At 40.3% G+C, this 22,099-nt stretch overlaps 1 protein-coding gene across 3 annotated transcripts in view; it reads right to left on the bottom strand.

Annotated features, from left to right (window-relative positions):
• Positions 1 to 22,099, bottom strand: part of FBXW7 (F-box and WD repeat domain containing 7) — a 176,005-nt gene that overhangs the window by 11,377 nt on the left and 142,529 nt on the right. For 2 of the 3 annotated variants that reach the window (XM_066317720.1, XM_066317722.1), the window contains 6 exons: positions 19,132 to 19,214; positions 15,903 to 16,044; positions 8,621 to 8,755; positions 4,231 to 4,354; positions 2,241 to 2,377; positions 497 to 610 (listed from right to left, as the gene is read on the bottom strand). In XM_066317720.1, the coding sequence (XP_066173817.1) occupies positions 497 to 610; positions 2,241 to 2,377; positions 4,231 to 4,354; positions 8,621 to 8,755; positions 15,903 to 16,044; positions 19,132 to 19,214 (735 nt within the window). Of the gene's footprint in view, positions 1 to 496; positions 611 to 2,240; positions 2,378 to 4,230; positions 4,355 to 8,620; positions 8,756 to 15,902; positions 16,045 to 19,131; positions 19,215 to 21,653; positions 21,828 to 22,099 lie in introns of those variants that run through there. The other variant, XM_066317721.1, reaches the window with a different exon arrangement.

Here is a 22,099-nt window from a genome sequence, read left to right as displayed (position 1 = left end):
GCAATATAGTCGCTTGGAAAGAAAAACAAACTCTGTATTTGAAATCTGAGCCAGTAAAATGAACACTCCATTGCAAAAACTTGAAAACAATAGAAAGAATGCTAGAAGTCAAGTGAGAAAAGGAGATCCAGAGGGGTAAATGTAGCCTAAGTTAAGCTTTAAGGAAGATAAAGTAATGTTTCTGTCTAAATTCTTTAAAATCCATGTCACAAACGACTCCACAAGAATAGCAGAATTGCCAAGAGAACAAGGATATATGCCAGTGGTAACATGAGCAGCATTGCAATTTCACATCAAGGTGACTTTTTTGAACTGGAGGAGTTTCTGTGTGGGAAAAGGCAACCTGCACGTTTATCTGGTACACCTTCCCATTCCTGCTCCAGAGGCACCAAAGGCCACCCAGCAAGGAGGTCTGCTGGCACAGCAGCATTTTTGCTGTGCCCCTGCCCTACCTGTGGCTCATTTCCCAAGGAATCCAGCAGAGCAGCCACCTTACCTTGCCTGTCACTGCTGACCACACTTTGAGCGTGTTGTCGTCGGAGCCGCTCACGATGCGGTTCCCGCAGAACTGCAGGCACGTGATCACGTGGTCATCGTGGCCCTTGAGCACCTGGCAAGCAAGAACACAAAAGCAAGAGTCACAATTTAATGCAGGAGATTACAGAGAAGGAGGAGAAACGAAGTGCTCTTCTGATTCATAAATTACAAAATGCTAGAGTTGCTTCAGTAATAATAAGGCCCCTTAATCCCGTGTGTCAAGTCTAATTTACCGCCAGCTGGGACCAAAGAAGGTGTTTCCCTCCTTCCGTGGAGTGATGCTGCATTGCTTAGCAGGCACACCACAGTTACTGCAAGCCTCCTGAAGGTACTAGGAAAAATCACTGACAAAAGTGGGCTGAACTAGTAACTGGACACTGCTCTATGCCTCTGCAGTTATTCATCTCTTCATTTTAAAGCCGAGTTACTACTACCTTTTGTTTCAATCTTGAATAAAAAAGATGGGCTGATTATTTGCTGAGTACTTGTATTTCAGTGGTCAAGGCTGTCTACATCTATTTTTTTCCCTTCCCAGCCAAGCATTGCATTGTGTTAAATGCCAGGCAACACCAAAGTCAAAAACTAGAAAACCATCAACTCAATTAAGTACAAACAAAAGCAACAATTTCGTGTGCTGGGAATGTGGACTAGAATGTTGCTTTAGAGAGGTGGGATTTCAATGCTTGATTTTGGAAAAACTGTAATTCTGTATATGTTATTGCAATACACCAAAAAAAAAAAAAAAAAAAAAATCCTTAGTAGAATCCATACTAGAATACATTTAAGATATCCAAACATTTTTCAAGATGTTCATTGAAATGAAATGGCATTTGGATAATGCCAGAGGCTGTAATTTTAATAATAATTCCAAGATAACTTGATGTGGCATATCAAGGCAAGAAATACAGAACCATTGCCAGAGATGTACATAAGACATGGCCAAATAAACAGCAGGATACAGCCATAGGTTTTCCATGGGAATTCTTTTGTTCTTATTTTATATTGTTGCTTTTAATTAAGAAAACAGGTAAATTGCCTTAAAACCTTAATGAATAGGGGGTTTCTTCACATTTCTGGCTGCTTACGCATTATCAGGTTTGATTAGACAGTTGTTATTTTATTTACAAAAGGTTTGAAATATTGCTTCATATCTTCAGATTGGAAAGGATGTAATGATAAATACCAATGTCATTAAAATAATTTTAACATTTAGAACCCCCCCCAAAATCTTAACACAGAATGAAATCATTGTCTTGTGCTGCTCAATTTAGAAGAATATATTTTAAAAATAAAGCATGACTTGATCACAGAACAGTTGTGGAGTATTTTTGTGTTGCAACATGACCCACCTCTACCAATACATACATATTCACTTATATTGTCTGTATGTTTAAATAGAAGTACTTTCAATGAATGATTACCAATCTCAAAGAGACTGGCATACTTACAGGAATTCACAAAATTGTACAGAAATTCCTGGAAGAACAGTGAAAGGATTCTGCAGTACGAAGCATAACACATTGCCAAAATGGTGGTCAGAATATAACTTAAAGCCAGGAGAAGCTAAAACACGAATTATTTTTTTCTGTAGCAATTCACTGCCTTTTGTGCATGGATAGTTTTGTTTGTCCAAAGGAAAGAACCCGAGCCACGAGCTGATCCTGCTTTGTTCACGGCCCCGTGCACAGAGCTCAGAACCTCACCTTGGGCGATTTCAGTTCTCCTCGCCGCCAGTTGGTATCAATCCTGTGCTGTCTGATGTAGGCGCTTTTCCACGGACTGTGTATAAAGCCTGGCTTTATTACTTTCCTCCTCTTGATATGTAATGGTTCATCAATCCCTAAAATGGAATTTTAAAAAAAAGGGGGGGGGGGGAGGGGAAGAGATGAGGCCACCCCACAGAAAACACCTTCCCTCCCAAATCTTTACTGTGACCCCTGACATTAAAATATGGCAGAAATGTATCAACCTCCTGCACGCCAGCATCTGTGTGTCAGTGACACCACCCTGCTCCTCAGATTTATACTCTGTCTGTCCTTCTCAGTTCAGCATAATCATTACCATAATCACAACTGAAAATGCTCTAGTTCATCATTCCTTGCTGGCAACCTCCTAGCTTGGGTTTGGATCCCCCTTTCCGAGGCAATGCAGCAGAATATTGCCTTTTACAAATGGGTATTGTCCAAAAACCTCCTTAACCACTTACATGCTTATTCTGGAGCAGTTCAAGAAGTCAACCTTTCTGTCTGTGGTTCTCCACTCTGGTTACCCATCTTCATTACCTTTAAGTTCACTGTGACTCCTGCTATTAGTGAGCTTTTAATTACTTTCTTGATCTGAAAGGCTGAGTGCTTTTGGCATTGTCCTCTCTTGGCTGGAAATTAAGTATAGCTATGCCCTTTCTCTCTTGACACTTAAGCAGTAGTGCTTTGTTTTAGCCTTGCTACTACAGCTACAGCTTTTTTTACAATCCTCTCACCCTGCTCTCTTTTCTATGCAGCTCCTCTCTCCACTGCATTTCATTACTGGCAGGAGTCTTGTCTCTTGCCAGTATGTGGATTTCACTCCTCTGCCTTTAGCCCCATCTCTGCCTGCAATCTTGAATTAAGGGCTCCATGTTACTGAGCAGCTCACTGAAGCTAAGAAGCTGCAATACTGGCCTGCTTGCCTGTGCTCTCCTGCCTGGATGTATTTAGTCTTGTAAGCTCACAAACGTAAGCTCATTCCCCTCTCAACCTTCTCCTTTTTTCTCACTCTGTCCTTTAAATGCATTTTCACTGAAATTTTTAAGAGGAGAATCTTTAGAGAAGATTTAGGAGGTCAGACACCTGCTTTCCATCACAAAAGAAAACAAATTAGTTTAGGTGCCCTCACAAATAGCCACCTACAATTGACATTGTTATGTTTTTTGAGGCCTTTGAATCACACCCTCACAAGTCCTTGTCTCCATACTCCAATGCAGTCTGGACAGGGTCCTGTGTCCGAGATCAGACTGTTCTGGGATCACATGTATATGCTCTTCCACCCACCCTGGCCCCAACAGATTCCTTGTTCCTGTACTTTTCCTTAAAAATAAAAGCTTACATTCTCCATGTGCACAAATACGTGGCTACTTTCATGGGAGCCTTTTTTGCCCATTCATATCAGTGCTGGAACACCATATCTTCTTGAACTGACACAAGCAGGGTAATATCCATGCGGCTAATGGACTGTGTGTCCCTCTACAAGCAAATCTTTCAGCACCTTCTCCCACTACCATGTGCCATCTCTGCCTTTAATTACCCTACAAGTGATGTGAAATTACAGCAGCCCTTCTACCAACCACTGAATCAGTTTTTCCTCCATGCTACAAAGTGCCAGGCTATACTCCTATCATTTTTACACCTCAGCTGTTATTTCTTTTGGTTGCATTTTGAATAAACATATTCCTCAAAAAGCAAACCCAACTGTATTCTAAAAACATGCAACTGGTATAAATAAGATATTCAAGCCTAAACTCTAGCACTCCATGGATTATTTCTATTTCCTGCCTTCCACAGAGATACATACCATGTAGCTCAAAGCATAACTAGCACTAAATCTAAAGTCACACGAATTGCCTTCGTAAAACTTTAAGCTTATTATGTAAATGAACTGCACTTTTTATGATGGCAACACTTCGACCATTACATCCATCATTCTGCTCAGCCTTACCCTCCTCTTTGCATTTCTCTCTCCAGAGAAGATTATCTTCAGCCAGAATTCTCCAGTAACGACATGTCTGGGCTGCCTGCAGAAGGTCCCTGGGTTCCAGGAATGACAGCACATACAGTGCCAGCTGTAAAAAATAAGAAGAAAGTGTATTTTCTGCACTGCTTTTGAAGAGGAAAGTGAAATAACTCCATTTGCTATCACACATCAGGGGCTGAAATCCAGAAAATTGGAATGATAAATTATTAAACAATCTCTGAAAGTTAACAGACTCCAGTTTATTCCTGTGGGCATGTGGAAATATAACAATCACCATAAGTAACTAAATCCTTACAGATCATATCACAAAATGATTCTTGCATTCACAAGAAAATAGATGTCAGCTGAAATAGTTATTACATTTCTAAAAAAATGTAAGCCACATTACTTTGAATCATTATAAGAATTATTACCAAAGTCATTATGTCTATGTTATTTTAGCTAACAATTGCGCCAAAAGTTATTTTGAGAGTTGAACTAAAAAGCGCTCACCATGTGAGGAAATAGGGATGTACATTGTGATGAGTAACATCACTCAGAAAGCCCAAATACAGAACAAGTAAATGCTGCATTCCCCAGAGCTCAAACCCTCTCTGCAGCCCTAGGAAAGGCAGTGTAGGTATCGCTCATTTTCTGATGAGAATTCAAACACACTCTTGAATGGAGTTACAAGGAGCATTATGGATTGGGATGCAGTAGGATCACGACGTGTAACTTTAAGACAGCTTGTTACCAAAACCACAGGGCAAATCCTGATGAGCACCAGAAAATAAACGGATGATGAGCCTTTCTATGTGACAAAACTGAACTTTCTTGGGAAAAATTCAGACCTTGCCTGACTGAGCTAAGCCATATAGTGACCACAATAAAGCCCCCAAAATCCCACATCTCCATTAAGCCTTAAACAGAGGCATAAAAATCACAATCCAAAACACAAGGATCATTAAGGGTATGATGACCAAGTACAGCTTTTCTACTTGACAGCAACAACGCAACTCTCTAGTCATGGAAAATAAGTGTAAAATGCAGGAAAGTCACAGGAAATGCACAGAGTCCCTAAAAACTCTGCAGAAAGAACAATATTGATAAACACTAATACAGAGAAGTACTAATATGCTCACACAATGGGGTCTTGGTCAGTAATTAACAGGATGCAGATGCAGAAGCTGTCAAGGAAGTCAGATCACACACTTTTACTTCTGCTTGCCATGTATTTTGTTTAGGACTTTCAATTTAATTTTTAGCTGAAGTTAAGAGATAGATAGATAGCTATAAACAGAATCTGCCCTTCAAAGCAGCAAAGACTGAAATTTACTGAGGAAGTCAGAACTGCAGGCTGTTTACCTCAGCAGATTTTGGACTTTATTTTGTGAGAAACATTTACTTTTAGAAATCTAGATAAGCTATTGACTGAGCAGGAAATAAAAATTCATCACTTCACAACTGTTTACATTTTGGCGGTACACACACCTGGTTTTCAAGTCATCACCTGTAGCTCATGAGGAGCACACAGACCTCCACATTTGAGGGACCTGTGCCTTAAATTATGTGTTAGATCCTGCAGGCACCCCAGGCCACAAACCTGAAGAACTTCTTCTCTCCTTGCTGAGGGAGTCAGCATTTGGGATCTGGTGTAAAGCTCTTTATTACAGGAGCAATAACTGTACTTGTCCTTTTAGACTTTCTGTCTTCATTCCTGGCATGTGAAATTATTGAAGTGTTGTTTCCTAACACACATCACATAGACCTGCATGTGACAAAACTCCACTATGACACAGACCCCTTCCAATTTTTGCTGAATGTTCCTCAGTTGACAGGAGTTTGTTTAAATATTACTTGTCCTATCTATACAGACACAGACATTTGCTAAGCTGGCATTAATTAAACCCATGAGCCAACTGATGCTAAACCAGGTTAAATATGGGTAACATTTATTTTAGACTACATTTATCTAAATAGTCATCAATGGTCAACACAGCCTGCAGCTGACTTTAGGATTAGCAGTGGATAAAAGATGACATCCCTTTGTCTCAGCTCATGGATCTAGTTATAAGAAAATTTCAGGTAGCAAAGAGCTGACCTTTGACTGAACTGGATTCAGGACTACTCTCCGCTGAAGTGGTAATAATACCCAACAGCAAGCAGTTCCTTGCCTTTTTCTTCATTTACACACACAGAAACGACAACATTTCTATGTCTGATTTCAGCAAAATGCTTTATCTATTGGTTTCTCAACCTGATTTTCATAAATAAGTAATTTGAATAATTATTTCTAAAGTCTCAGCAGGAAAACAAGAGTATTTCATGTTAACTGTTTGACTGCTGTTTTCTCGGGAGGAAAACAAACATTTCCATGGTTATTTGGCTTTTAAGTTACCGACTCTGCATTGCAGACAACGGTTTTGAAGCCAAGCCCTCCTGTCCACATCATCATCCTGTTCTGGTTTGGTACTAAAATCAGTGCACTGCATCCAAGAGCACGGGAGCTAACCGGGGATGTTAATGCGGAGCGACAGCCCAAGGGAGCGCGTTTGCACAGGACACCGGCCTCGCCAGGGAAGCCTCTGCATGGAATTACTGACCCCAACAACTCGCTCAGAGCGTCACCCCCACTGCAGCCAGCACTCAGCAGCTGGGGACAGCCCTGCTCAGGAGATCCGGAGGAGGGAACAGCACAGGAGATGGTGGAGCCAGCTCAGTGGCTTTTTTTAACTCGGTTAATTTTGGTGACAGTGACTCGGGGTTAGGAAGCAAAAATTATTCAAGCCAACTTCACCGGTGAAGTCAGCCTGTCATGAAGCTACACATTACAATATTCTGGTTTCAAGAGGCAGGAAACCCACTAGAAATAAAAAAAAAAAACATTAGTGGTTTACAGAGGAGTGAAGAAACCTCAGTGAGGAAGTTTTACTGCTAAGTACTGTATCTTTTCTGTGAGAAATTGCAAAAATTAAAATTATAACATGATCTTTAGTTACAGTGTAACTGGATTGCTAATTGTACTTCAATGAGTACTCCCACAAAATCATGCGAAGAGAACTGATATCTGAGTTACTGTTACCAATTCTTTGTTAAATTTCCAGACTGAATTTGCAGAAGTGGCATAGTACCTTCGGTCTTCAAAATACAAAGTCTTGTTGCCTTCCTCTGCCTCTGATGCTTTGGGCAGCTTCTCCAGAAACATGGCAACCATGCAGAGGTGCTGCTGAATTGTTCTCCTCCCCCAGTGTCTTTTCCAGTCCCTAAGAAGGCTGCTGCAGGAAATACTTCTCTAAATACTAATCTCATGTCCTGTGTACTAAGTTAATACTTGCTGCATAAACTGATTCCAACCCTTACAAATGCCAGCCAGCAAGGGAAGGCTGTGACACATCCAGACTTGTGAAGATATGACAGTGTAGTAAAGGAAAGAAGGGTTTTGCAGATGCAAGTATCCAAAACTAGGATATATGCCAGAAAAGAGTATCAAAGAACAGAGACATGCAACAGTCATCAGGCAATAAAACCATGTCAAACACAGCAACCAAATACAAACATCAGAATAACTTAAAAGAACTTGCTTTGCAAAGTGTTAGGAGCCGAGACTAAACTGCCTACAATCAATCAAGGTGAGAAGTACTAAAAACATGTTTTAATTACATTCAATAACTGCAGCAAACTGGGTTAATAACCTTGCACATCTACCCTCATGTTCTAGTTGTGATGACATCACAAATTGCTCTTGTGTGGACAGCATTTAGTTAAACACACCAAAATCTAAATCTCAGTTTCTCTTTAACTGGATACAACATGATCTGATTTTCGGTGATGGATTTACTGCAAGGCATCTGCTTAATTACAGTTTGGCATGATCCTTAGTAAGAAGTGCTTTACTGGGTTTATTAGGTTTCTGCTTTTTGGTTTATTTGGCAAAGATTTTAGGGCTCTGTTAGTCTAAAATAAATTCAAAAATAATATTAACAAAACACTCACCACTTACAGCATCAGAAATAATGCTTACACTCACAGAATAATTTGCAGAGATGTCTTACATCAAGAGGAGATTTCTGTGTGTGTGTGCCCTAACAGAATTAGTTCCTCAAAAAAACCCACAATTGGTCCAATTAATACAGAGATATTTTTAGAGCTATTGGGATTTTGTTTAAAGGGGTCATCTGTATTTCCAAATATCTAAATGCTATCAAGAGATAGAGAGATGTCAACTTGAAATGACAATAGCCATGTTATGGCAGTGTTCCAAACTGTGAACTTCTAACATGCGTTTATATCACTATATTGGCAAAATTAACACAGAAGTTTTCTAAAGATGGCAGCCACTGCACTTCATAATCCAGTATTATCCCATAAGTCTCACCTCTTTTGGGAGCAAGGAAATGAAGTCTCTTTGAAACTGGGGCTCTATCACTTGCATCATGTGTTTTACTTGTGTTGGTTCACAACTATCAATGAGTTCATCTAAAGCAAGTAACTTCTCTGGTCCGCTCCAGCTCTGAAAGGGAAGAAGAAGAAGAAAGAAACAGTGAGTTTATTTTAACAACTGCCTTGGTTTTTATCAGTAAGTGCCACTGCTGTGCCAATAAGGCAAATTAAGTTTCCTCATCTAACTATATACAAGCATATAAAAAGCCAGGAGATAAATGCTCATGCTAATGACACAAAAATGAGGAGTTAATCAACACAAAATATTCAAAATTACTACACTAATTCATAAGCTAAGAAAGGATTTGTTATATGCACACATACAGATTGGCAATTAAATAGATAATAATATTTAGTAATAATAATTGAATTAATTAAGCTTCTTTTGAAGTTGATGAAATCTACGCACATGCTACAGACAACAGAGGGGTTGCAATAGAATGAATTCCCATTCTCTATTGTGCATTCAAGTGAGATGATAGTGTTTAACCTTCATGTTTCATCTGCTAGACCAAAATCTTGAAATAAGAGGAAAGGAAAGTAAAAAACTTTCTTGAAAAAAGTTACCTTACTGTCTGCTTATTACTATAGTGTGTCCCTAAGTGACAATGTTGTAATTTCAGAATCCTGGCTATAAACCAATGCATATTTTGTAAGTATCAATTTACACTTGAATAAACAGGGAATTTTGATTGGTAAATTTCTTACTCCACGTTTTTACTAATGGATGCTATAAAATTTGAAGATTTTAATAAGGCACTCAATTGGGAGCATAGCAGATTAGGAGCATCATTTGTAGGAAGAAAAAATTAGTAATTTAATATACTGCGGATCTAAAAGTCATGTCTTAAACTCATCTGTGCTCATCAAAGAGCTTTGATTCGTTATGTGAAAACAATTTAAAAAAAAATTACAGGAAAAAACAACAGCTACTGCTAGCTGATTAGCAACAGAATTAGAGCACAAATAAAGCCTTAGAGAGAATATGAGACATCACAGTTTTTGAGAGCAGATTCACATTCCTATTCTTGAATGTCTTCTAGAGTGACATTTACAAGTAAATTAGCACATACAAACGATATTACAGTTAGCATAAGAGGCTAACTGAAACTTTAAAAAAAAGGGCAAGATACCTTACAGTTTAGATTTCTGTATAAATCTGCCTTGTATCTCAGGACTTTTACTACCCATGCTCTAAATTTCGATTCCCTGTATTTGACTCTGACAATTCACTCTGGTCTCCACAATACTACAATGTTTGTGTACTGTGCAGTTTCTGCAGAACAATGCAGCAAGTGAAGAAGAAGGAGGAATTCCTGAAAGTGAATGCAAAGCAGATAAACACCCAGCTTTACTTGATGTAGAAAGATCACTGCGTTGTATCATTTCTCCCTAATTAAAACGTCAAAATACTTGAAATGTCAGTAGAAGTATCATTCACCCAAATGGTGGCCCAGGGGACTCTCAGGTGACCCGAGTCCTTCAGGGCAGTGGAGGTGGCTCAGAGCTCTGCATTTACAGAGCCAGCACTCTCTGGGGCTGCCGTGGGAGCAGCCGTGCACAGCAGCTGCCTCACCCCACTGCCATGCCCTTGCCCTGCAGCAACTGTGCACCAGGTGCTGGACAGCCTACCCAAATGGAGGAGGAAGTTCCTGCCCTGAGCCTTTCCACACACTGTAGGTAATTGGTAAAATGGTTTAAGCTAGCAAGAAAACAATCCCCATCCACCTGTGCGTATACAGTGTGCCCACAGGAGATGAGGGTTTTCATGTCTCATACCCAATACCTCAGAATATTAAAAAGAAACAAGACTGTCTCGGCCAAAGTTGCAGCAGTGCTGTTGTAAACAGCTTTTATTATAAATCTCTTTCAATAGAAACATTTGCATGACAGAGCAGTTCTCCATAAATCATGTACTGAAGAACTGTTTATCTCACCAACTTTCCAACTGCTGTTTGTTTCATTAACCCACAGCTTAGCTGGTGTTAGGTACAAACGTTTGCAGTCTTTAATCTCATCTGTCAGCCGTGTTTGAATTTAGGAGAATTAAAAAGAGGGAAAGTAATACTTGTGCTACTTCCTTATAATATAAATTTCCAAGGTCAGTCTACTCTTAATTTGTAAGCAGCAACATTTATTAAATTCAAACAGCTCTACCTGAAGAGCATTGTTTGCTGCTGCAGCAAATGTTCCTGGCAGTTACCAACATGTTATTGATTAATAATGTCAGTGTATGCTGTCTTAATCTGTAACTCTCTTAGACCTAGCTGGTTTTGAAAACTTAATACAGATCTGGACTGAAAAGGGAAAAGATTCAAGAATGGGAAAGAGTTGCTCTTGACTAAAAGCAGAACCTTCTTTTATCTGTCTGTCATCATTAGGGGAGGGGTACAGGCAGCTTCCTACAGAAGCAATCAACTGCTACAAAATGTTGTCTCTAGGACATCATCCCCTCAGTCTTTCACTTAAGCAAACAAACCTCCAGCTACAGTTGGTAAGGGGTCTCTGAGGGAAATGTCTGGCATGGAAAATTGTGAGGAAGCCTTGCCAGATGAACACAACTGTTTGCATTAATGAAGACAAGACTAGTAAATTCTGTTTCTGGGCCCTGTAACTTGATCCATTTGCAAGAAAACTGCATGTAGCTCATTAGGCAGAAAGGATACAGAGTGACTTTGTGGCTTTGATGAGAAACAACAGTGAACAAATTTTGCTGAAGAGAAAGAAAAAGTAACTGTGTGCCAAACAGTTTGCAAAGTTTCAAACCCTGTAGATGACCAGGGACTTCTGAGACAGGTGGCGACATGACCAGACACCTTGGATTTCTACCAGGCAATTCCCTTTCAGATTGAAGATCCTTGTAAAGAATATACTTTATCTTTAAAACACTTCTGCTTAATTGTTCTCCTTTGCTTTCCTTGTCTTCAAAACTGAAGAATGGGCCTTTTTGAATGACTTCAGAATCCTAAAGAAACATACCCCCTCTTTCCTCATTTCCTTAGGAAGATGTTGATTTGTCAGCCTTTTGGCTGTTCATATCATTTCCTCATACAACACAACAGCTGCTGCAATGACAGCACTACCTACCTGGAAACTATCCCTTCTTTTCCCCCTTCACTACTCTGGGTAAATGTCTTCCCTTTCTTACAATCAATTTAAACCACATCTTTGCTGCTTCCATAACTCCCACCTCATACCTTCTGTCTGACCTGCCACCTGTTTTTTTACCATCATCTGTTTCTGCACCTCTCCTCTTCCATGACCTGCACTCTTTCTATTGCTCAGCTTTCATCTGCTACCTTCAATTTATACAATTACAGCATGTAGCAATTATATCCTTTTGCTCTAATAGGTATATTAAGGACAATCTATTTTAAAGAGTTTAACTTCAGGGTGCTGTTCTCCATTACTAAGTTCTGTTAATGGAGGTCTGTCATTACTGAGACCTGCAGAAGGGCTCCTCTTCTTGGTCCAGCTCTTGGATCAGTTATAGAAAACCCTGCCATCCCTCACCTCCAGGGTATCTCAGCCTGGATAAAAATAGCACATAAGCACTGAAAGAAACACCATCTACAGCTGTAGAGCTGTACAGCAAGTAGTTTGTCACACCAGGAGGGATTCAGGAGCAGCTGGAGCTGAAGTCCCCTCATTAACCCATATCAGAGTCCCAGTCCCCAGTCTGGTCCCCTGGGCTGAACATTTGCAGCACCTGTGGTGGACCTTGTCTAGAGGGGCTGTGACTGGCTCAGACCCTACATCCCTGCTAGAGGCTGGATAACAGAGTTTCTCCTGAAACCAGCTGAAATTTGTATGTAACAAAATTGCCATGAGAGCCAAACCAAAGGGAAGGAAGCAGGGACAGGGAGGAGACCTGCTGTAAGTCTGCAGGGCTCCTCTGCCTCTGAAACAAACCAGTAAATGTGACACAGCCAAGAGGGACGTGAAGCTGTAGTGCAGATCCCTCCAGAGCTGCATGAAGGGCTTGCACAGAAACTCCAACCCTTGACCTAGTCCCACTACAAGACACAGAGCAGAAAACGCTGCAATGCTGGTTATGGCACAATCTTTACTGTCTGCTTCATATAAGAGGAAGACTACTCAGCTGTACATGTATTCATTCCTGAGTATCTTTGGAACGGAGAATGGTCAGCAATTTGAATTTAGGTGACTAAGCCAACTATTTATGTTAAAAAAAAAAAAAAAAAGGAATGGTGCTCTTGCCAGCCAGATAAGGCAAAAGCATTTTGGACACTAAACGGCTGTGAAAAAAATGCTTCCAGTTGTAGGTAAAATTATAGCATTCGCTAGTTATTCAAAGTGATTGCCTATATTAGTGTGTGTGGAACAACTTTTCAAAATCAATTTTCCATGAAAATGCCATTTTTTAATAAATTACTTAAATACAAAACTCCAACACCCTAAGTACACTTAGTAGGAAGAATGGAGAGCTTAGTAATTTTTAAAGCAAATACCAACTCTGACCAAACTTAGCATCCAGCTGATTTTTTTTTTCCTTATGGCAAGCAATTTGGTGATTTAAAACTTCTTGTAAAGGAAGAAATTTTGTAAAGATACACTTGGACACTGGGATTTAAAAACTCTTGAAGTGAATTTTAAAAAGACCCGAAGTCAAGAACCACTGCAAACCAGAAAAAATAAATAGGCCTTTAAGAAATTAACTGGTTTATAATAAATTTATAAAAATCTAACAAAATGCCTTTCTACTCTTCTTTCCAGACTTTATTGAAATCCATGTACAACTTTATTTTTAAAGGGAAAGTGCAACTACACAACTGTTTCTCCCTTACGCATTATTTTGTTACTTTCAAATTAAGAGCTTAGATCAGCTATAAAACATAACAACAGGAAGTACATATAAAAAGTAAATTTAAAAAAAACATTAGAGACCATCTTAAGTTTTCTTAATATTTGCAGAGTGGTCTTGATTTTATCTGAAAAGATAACACAGAAGAAGGACTAAAGGCCAACGTACAGGTGAGAGTCCTCAAAACAGTGAAGTATCACTGGCCACTGCCAGCTTCTATGCCAAAGAACAGTTTTACTTGAAACAGTACATATGTCCCCTTAACATGCCTGTAGAAATTTAGCTTTCAAATTAATTGGACATATATTTTCATATAAAATAAGAGAGCTATTAAGCTGGACTAGCGAGCACACAGAACACAAAGCAAGCCCTCTCTTTCCTGTTTCTCTACAGGCAAAACTTTGTATTGCAAGACTGATGCTGCATGTGCCATCTAATCCTGCCCTTTGGGCAGAGCTACCTCTGCTATGAATGTGCTTTTATCACTTGGCTGTTTAAGACTTGCCCCTTTCATGGAACTCATGTAAAAAATAAGCACATAGAAAACGAGGAGGCAAGCAGATGTAACACTGAGATAGAGCTACGTGACTCTGAAAGCTTTTAATTCAAAAGGGACTCCCTTTTGTGAATACAATAAAAACTACCAGTGACAGACGTGATCAATAAGTGCTGCTCAATGATCTCCAGTTAGGAAAGGCAGGCCTCCCTCTCTCTCTCAATATTATAGATCAACACTTAGGCATTTAGTACTGCAACTAAGTATTCAGACAAGTTGAAAGTATCTAAACATATCCTATTAAAACATGTTTTCTACATTACACACCGTACACATTTGTCTACATAGGCAAAATTTTTATGCCTTATAGACTACTTATCCTAATCAAATAGCCAAGAGCCTTGCTCTTACTGTCATGGGTGTCTGCACCACGCTCTCAAACACTTCAGCCTTTCCTAGTCTTCCTCAAAAATATATAAGTACCACTATCAATCTCATGTAACAATATGTTACATATTGTCAGTAACAAAAAAGCTTTTGTTATTACAAGTGTTTTAACATTACAAAATGTTAAAATACAATGTAATGTAGTATCATGTTACCATATATATATATGTATGTATATGTGTGTGTGTAGTAGTACCATTCAAATCCGATTATTAGGGATTAAAAAGACATATTTCTATGAACAGTCTCAAAAAAGATACACCACAATAATTAAATGTGAATATTTTAAAGAAATTAAATTATATGTACAAGAATCTTAATTTCAAGCTTCCACTGGTTTAAGCAGATCATAAATGTGTAAAAATAAAGAGGAAAGAGGTTCTACATTATTATTTTAATGTTCAGAACTGACAGTGATTGAGATCAATGGTATTATGTGGCAGCATGAATCAAGCCAAAAGCACACTTCTGCCTGCAAAATTGTATGATAGATACCTGTATCTACAATATTGTTCTTTTATCTTTGCCTGTTACAGTAATTGAAACAATGCCTGTATTTGTTAGTTGCTCCTTTTGAAAATGCTTTTAGAAGGAATGGTTTATTAATCAAGATAGGAAGACATAATATTTCCATTTTTCAAATCAATGACTAAGACTCATCCCTGCTTCTTAAAAATGCAGAGCAAAATGTTAAGATCTCCATGGTACAGGATTTGGACCAGTAGCAGAAACTTGCCCCAAACTCCGCTTGTATTAACATTCACAAAATTGGCTCAGGTGCTCCCTGACTGGTATCCAGGCAAATTTCATTTTTAACCTGTTCAAGGGGTCCATAGCATTGTCCTTCACATCTTTTCTTTTGTCCAGATAAGTAATTTTTAGGCATTGCTGAAGGCATTTTAAAAGATAGGAAAAACCTCTTCCTTCCCTCACTCCCTTCAGCTGTGTACACATGTGCTGGCTGACATGTTCAGTACACAGAGATCAGTAAAAATACACACTGAGTTTCCTTTTAATCTATCTTTGATAAACTTTTCTTTCTATTCTTAGAAGACACCAGACTTGTGATGAATCTAGTGCTATAACTGCACTGAAGCAAACCATGCACCAAAGCTTACTAATCTCAAGTGAAAATGGCTTGGGGCCATGCAGGTAGCCTTTACACTTTGGACAGACTTTGCAGAAAATGTGAAAGCATTAAACATGAAGGATTATATTATTAAGAGACCAGTTAAAGCTGTTATTTTTTGCTGAAATGGTGAACAAGTATTCCTTAAAGCTGATGCCCATCTTTGTTATTGCAAGAGAACACAATCAACGACACAATCAACACAATCAACAAGAGACATTCTGGGATGTATAAGGAGGACCAACTCTGCTGCAGCACTCCCTCACATAAACCACGGAGGCAGAGCTGCCTGAGATGCTCATTCCTGCAGGCAGGGTTACCTGGAACATTTTCAGCCATTCCTGGAGGCCCGAGGGCGGCTGCACGGATGTGATGCGGCGCCGCTGCTGTCCCTGGCCATTGGCTGCCCGCAGGTCCCCAAACGTCGTCGGTGTGGCTGAACATGGCACCAGCCCCGTGGTACTGCCATACAAAGGAAAAGTGACAGTCGTACGTAAAACATCGAGGAAAACTCACAAGAGAACTAAAAAAAATCTAGTACATAATTTGCAGCAATTGCTTAAAGTCTTTAGCTTCATGCAAAAGCATTAACGTGAAGAATTGTTCTGCTGGTCACTCAAGAGGTCAGTCCCCCACTTGGATAATTCTGCCTGCTTCTACCACTGCAGTGCTAGCCCTCCAGCTAGGGGAGAAATAGGGATCACATTTCAAGGCTGAAAATTTATCACTCTGCTAACTGGCCAGCAAGTTGTGTGTAAAGATACAGGTTTACACATCCCATCCCTTGTCAAAGTATTTCCTTTCCTTCTGGGCTACTCTAGTGCCTTCTGCCTGGGGATGTAGGAAGCCAGATCTCAGAGTTCCACCTGTTACATGAAATGTGCTAGTGCTGCTTCATCTCCAAACAGAAGGGGAAAAAAGTATCTATTTTTAGATTTTAATATATTTTGTTGACAAAGAGCTAGTAATATCAAGCAGTTCTAGTGGCTTAGTGGTCTGGAACTGGGCTTTGAAATACTCTATATGGTCTTTTAAAGTTTGTGTGTTGATGGAATGACACAGGAATTAAGAGGGGGGTGTGAAGTGAAAAGGGAAAAGGAGCCAAAGGTGCTCTCTGAATCACAGTTTGATTTTTTCACTCTGACATGCTAAAAACCAGCTCATTCATATGGAATGGAGCTTTTAAAAGAGCTGGGATTAAGCTACTATTGTCAGAGTCTAAAGAAATACAGCTGACTGTGTTTTCTGGTTTGGGGTGTTTTGTTTGGTTTGGTTGGTTGTTTTGTTTTTGGGTTTGGGTTTTTTGGTTTTTGTTTTGCTGGTTTTTTACATAATGTAAAGTACTTCGCTCACAGAATATCAAAGCTGTATTCCCTAGCAGGAAATATGGAACCCCAGCAGTATTTGCACAAGCATGAACACTTTAAATACAGTGTGAGACTCCAAAAACCCTTGGTGTTTTTGTAGGATAAACCCAGCTTTTTAGTAGGCATGAGCTTAGAGGGTTTACTGATTTTTTGTGGCTACAGGAATAGCTTTAAATGATGCAAGGCAAGTTCATTTTAATATTTACCTCATTATGCTCTACAAATATTTCACTCTACTCTTTCTTATTCTGAAGGACAATCATAGCATGTCCTAACATTTACCCAAACTGGTCAAGAAAAGTAAAGATTGGTTTGAGCAGGCCTATTTTTAACTGTTCATTTTGCTGAGTAATAACAGAAACAGAAGCTGGTAGGAAAATACTGTTTCAGAGATGAAGGATCCTTTTAATGGCATTTGTTTACTGACTTTACCTGTTATACGCAAACAAAGTTCATCAGCTGGTCAATTTTAGAGTGCCTGATCCTAGGGAAAATGGAAACAAGCAGGCACAAGAACTGCATCATTTGCCTACATATTATTTAGATAAAACCAAATCAAAGAGTTTAAGAGAGAAGGATCAAATGTTACTTAGGAATCTTTTATGCCAATAACTACTCGAACTAGTAAAATCCAAGTAATGTCAGTTAAAAGTATTTTTAAAATCAAAATTTGATTTTACAGCTTAGTCATTCTAATCACCTGCACAGAGATCCAGCACAAGGCCTATCATTCAAGGTCCAAAATAAGGCACTTAAAATTAGCTTTTATTGGTTCTGAGCAATATGTAGCCTTGAACTTGCCCCAGTAGAACAGTTACACTTTCTTCTGCTGTAAACTGGCCCTCAGTCAAAAACAGTTATTCAAAACAGGATCTAAAAGCTTCTTTCCTTTGACCTGAGATTAAACCACAAGATACTTGTTCGTGCTTCGTTTTTCCTCTCTGTTTTCATTCCCCTGAAACAAGTCAGGTCTCTGTGGAAGCTCAACAAGTCCAGCAGTTTCTCTGAATCAGACAGACACACTCGAGAAAAAAGCATACTTTCTTTACTGCTGAACTGTTTACTCTTCTGGGATTGCAGAGAGCTCAGTGTGTCACCTGAAGAAATGGTGGCCAACAAGAGAGTCCTTCCATTAGACTGACCCAGAAATCAGAAGATACCACCTGCCAGGTTGGGTGGATGTGGAAGCTGCAACAAGTGCCTCGCAGCAACAACACATCACCTCCTTTATCTCCTGCAGCATTTACACATCTGAAAAGCAACCCCAGGATCTGCTGCCTAACTTTTCACTCATCACCCAATACACCTCTTTCTTAAAGAGAAATAAAGTATAAACTACCTTGAATGAGCCATCAGTGACTGAACACTACTGTAGTGTGTTCAAAAGAAGTGCCCTTTCCAGAGAGCCTTGAGAGGCAAATGCAACGCTTATGGGAGGAACAATGCTTATAGTGGGGAAAAAACGTAAGATAATGTAAATTCAAGCAGGATGGGAAGCAATGTGACATCCAATCACAACGGATGTAGTTACAATGTAGTTATGGCAACTACATAGTAAGAACACAATTGTAAGGTGTGCATCCACAGCCCTGCTCCACTACTGCTGCTCATGGTTAGGAGTGCTTTACCCCAGAAGCACCTGAGGGGAACAGCAGCAGATATTTGTGCTTCCTGGGACCACACCGGAGTAGGAAGGAAGAGGACCAGAACACGTAATACTTTCACACTGTGGATAGCAAGCACGCGTGTGTTCCTGTTAAGATCAGATGGTCTGCTCTGCCTACATGAATTTCCATTATCTCATTCCTGTTACCATAGCAAACATTTGATCACAATTTTAATAGTCTTAGGGTTTATCGTTATGTCCCTTTTTAAATCTGATTGACTTTATTCCCAAGAATGCTCCAGCCCTCAAAAAGTCTCTTAAGTAAATGGGCATGCTATATTTAGAATGAAACACAAACCTCAACTGGAGAAATGCAAGTCTGGCTACTTCATTAAAACTCATCTTCAGTTCACGTAATTTAAATTAGCAAAGCAATATACAAATGCTGATACCACCTCTTCTTTGCTTTACAGTGTTTTAACATTAAGAGGAGCTTAATTAATCAGGCCCAGCAATTGGAAAGACAGGATATACGCAGGAATCAGGATCCAGTGATCTGTCATTGCATTTAATTACCTTGTGTATTCTGAGACTTTGCAGGGTTTCTTTCCCAGAGAGAAAGAACGGACCTCGGAGCCATGGTCCAACTTTCTCTTCATCTGCAAGGTGAGGGAAAAAGAGTAACAACATGGATTTAGTTACACAACCAACCTTATTTATGTGTACTTCTGTAAAATTAACACATTTTTACTTTCTACTTTTATACATAATTTGAAAAAGTTGACACTCATAAAATTACTTAAAGCAGCATTTTATTCTCTAAATTCAGCAATATTTGATACGTTTTATAGGGTGCATGTATATATTATTGCTATTTTAGGGTCAAAAATCTATTGGAATTACATTCTTTTAATTTCCAAATTGTGAAAAAGTGTGCAGAACTGTGTTAATTTATTTTGTGATGGTTTATTCGCTAAACTGTTCTCTCTCTGTCCTCACAGGAGAGGAGGGAAGGAACTAAACCAAAGCTCTGGATTCTTTCTGTTAAAGTTCATTGCTTAATCTCTTATTGAAATGGTTAAATTTTAGGTAGCCTGTCTGCATTATAAACTATATTTATTTCAGGGCCTTAAAAAAAATAAATTACTGTATCTTTTCCTTTGCCTATACTTTTATTTTAAAGCTGTACATTGAAGAAACGTACAAAACTGCAGTAAAACTGACTGATGGATTGATCAGTGTTTTTCCAAGAAGGGTAAGGATGAAAAAGGCTACACCCCAGTCTCGAATGTCACCTGCAATTAGATATGATCAAAACCAAATAATGAGCAGGGCAGCTGCTAAAAGGGGAAGCCAGACTGCAAAAATTACCAAAGAGACGGAAACCAACGAAAGCCATATTTATCCAGGCAGACAAATAGAGATTACTTTCTACATATTTGGGTAATCTTTAACCACAGACTTTTGGACTAAATGAGACATACGTGTGCCAAATGCAACTTCTGAGTTTTTGTTGGTTTTCCTTTTGTTTTTTGAGATGTGATACACCACAACAATTTAACCAGCTGAAGAATGTTTACTGCTGTTTACAGCTGTGAGCTGCAAAATACATAGACTACTTGTATTACATTTCAGACTTTAGTATAACCATTTGCTTCCTTTTTTCAAAATTTCATGTTTAAGATACAGTTTAAAAGTTGGCATCTTTCTTACACAACTGATTTGGTCTTTTTTAACGTTGTATTATAACATAGTTATTTAACTATTTATTGTATCCATCTATCTATCTAAAACAAAACACCCCAAATCCATCAGGATTCATTACAGCTTACGGTCCATATACTTTTGCTGTAATTATGGTTATTTATACTTTTAAAATACCCTTACGGCTTTACCTAAAGATAAAGATCTTGTGTTCTGCTTCATTAGTGCTAACACAGGAAAGCTAAGGCTTGTTTTTACGGGAACAGCTACAGCACAACCAGAAGAGCTTGCCTTGTAGCTGTGTTTTCTTGCCCATGCCTCACATGGGACACTCCACAGCATTTCAGCAGACAAGCACTGAGCCAGAACCGCCCTGCATGCTGCCGAATCACCAGCCTCACCCTCGCTGCTTCCCCACGCCCCAGGAGGAGCAGCCCCCTTGCTCCCCCCGAGAAAACCAGTTGCAAGGATCACTGAAAAATAATGGATCCCATCTTTTATTGCTGTGCTAGGTGGGCGAGCCAGCAAAATTACTGGAAGCGTAAGTAAGATGCTTGAGAATAAATTTCAGTATTTGATGATAGACTTTTCAGAAAGGATTTTTTCCTATTCAAGGGATTTTTTTTTATTTCCAGCTTGCCTTTCTGAGAGGTTATAATCATCGTATTCCTCTTCTGCTTCTCGTAAGAGGGAGATGCAGTTTTGCAAAAGCACACCTTAAAAATAAAAAGTAGAAAGCCTACAGCAAAATAATCAGCTCTGGTGATTTATTCTTTTGCATTAGTGAAGAAAGAAATATGTGTTATGTTGCCTAATAAAGATTTCACCTGTTTCTTTGGGCTGGGTTTTTTTCAGACATTTTAGGCAACTTTCACATGGGGTCCACCACGTAGAACGACTTTCAGTATCTCAGAAGGTGCTAAGTAAATAGACGGCCAAAAATGCCGTTTATCATATGAAGAAGATAAAACTTTCTCTACAGCAGAGGTCTAGTGACAAGATTCGGAAATCAGTAAGACCTCTGTGTAACCGAAACACAGAAACCGTCAAGCAAACATCCCTCTAAACATTTAATTTGTCGCTAGGAAAACACAACTCCTTCAGACAGCGTTTATTTATCAAACTAACGGAGATCGCAGCATATTAAAAAATATTTAGAAATATACGCATATGAAAACGGAAAGAAGGGGCAGCAAACTGCATTCCGCATCGCCGCCCGCCACCAAGCGCTGGCAGCGCTCCCCGGCAGCGCGCTGACTGCAGCTACGGCCGGGCGGCAGCCCCCGCCGCCGGCACGTCTCCGCCCGCGGACCGCGCGGCCCCCGCCCGCCCTCGCCTGCCCCCGGCCCTCCGCGGCCGCGCACCCGCGGCGAGGGCAGGCTGCGGCCACTCACTTTGTAGAAGATCATCTTGAGGGTGCCGTAGAAGCCCATGGTGTCGGCGCGCTTCCCCTTGCGCGGCGGCGGCGGCGCCCCGCGGGCCCGGCGGCCGGGCAGGCGCTGGCAGTACAGCCCCTTCTCCGGCAGGTAGGTCACCGCCTCCCGCGCCGACATGCTCGGGCACGGCGGGCGGCGGCGGCGGCGCTGCTCGGCCCGGCTGGCCCTGCCCTGCCCTGCCCGCGCCGAGCGCGGCTCCCCGTGCCCGCCCTGCCCGCCGCCTGCCTCCGCCCGCCCCCCGCGCCCGCCCCGTCCCTCCCTCCCCGCCCGCCTCCGCAGCGGCGGCGCGGCACTGCGGGATGCGCGGCCGGGAGGGACCGCGGGCCCCGCCGGCGGGAAACCGCCCCCACCCCGCGCAGAGGGGGGAAATTAAAAAAAAAACAAACAACAAAACACCTAACCCC

The sequence above is a fragment of the Sylvia atricapilla genome, chromosome 4 (assembly GCF_009819655.1).
Source record: "Sylvia atricapilla isolate bSylAtr1 chromosome 4, bSylAtr1.pri, whole genome shotgun sequence".
In the NCBI taxonomy this organism is placed as follows: Eukaryota; Metazoa; Chordata; class Aves; order Passeriformes; family Sylviidae; genus Sylvia; species Sylvia atricapilla.
Note: the sequence above shows the minus strand (reverse complement) of the source record. Positions and strands in the feature narration are given on the sequence as shown.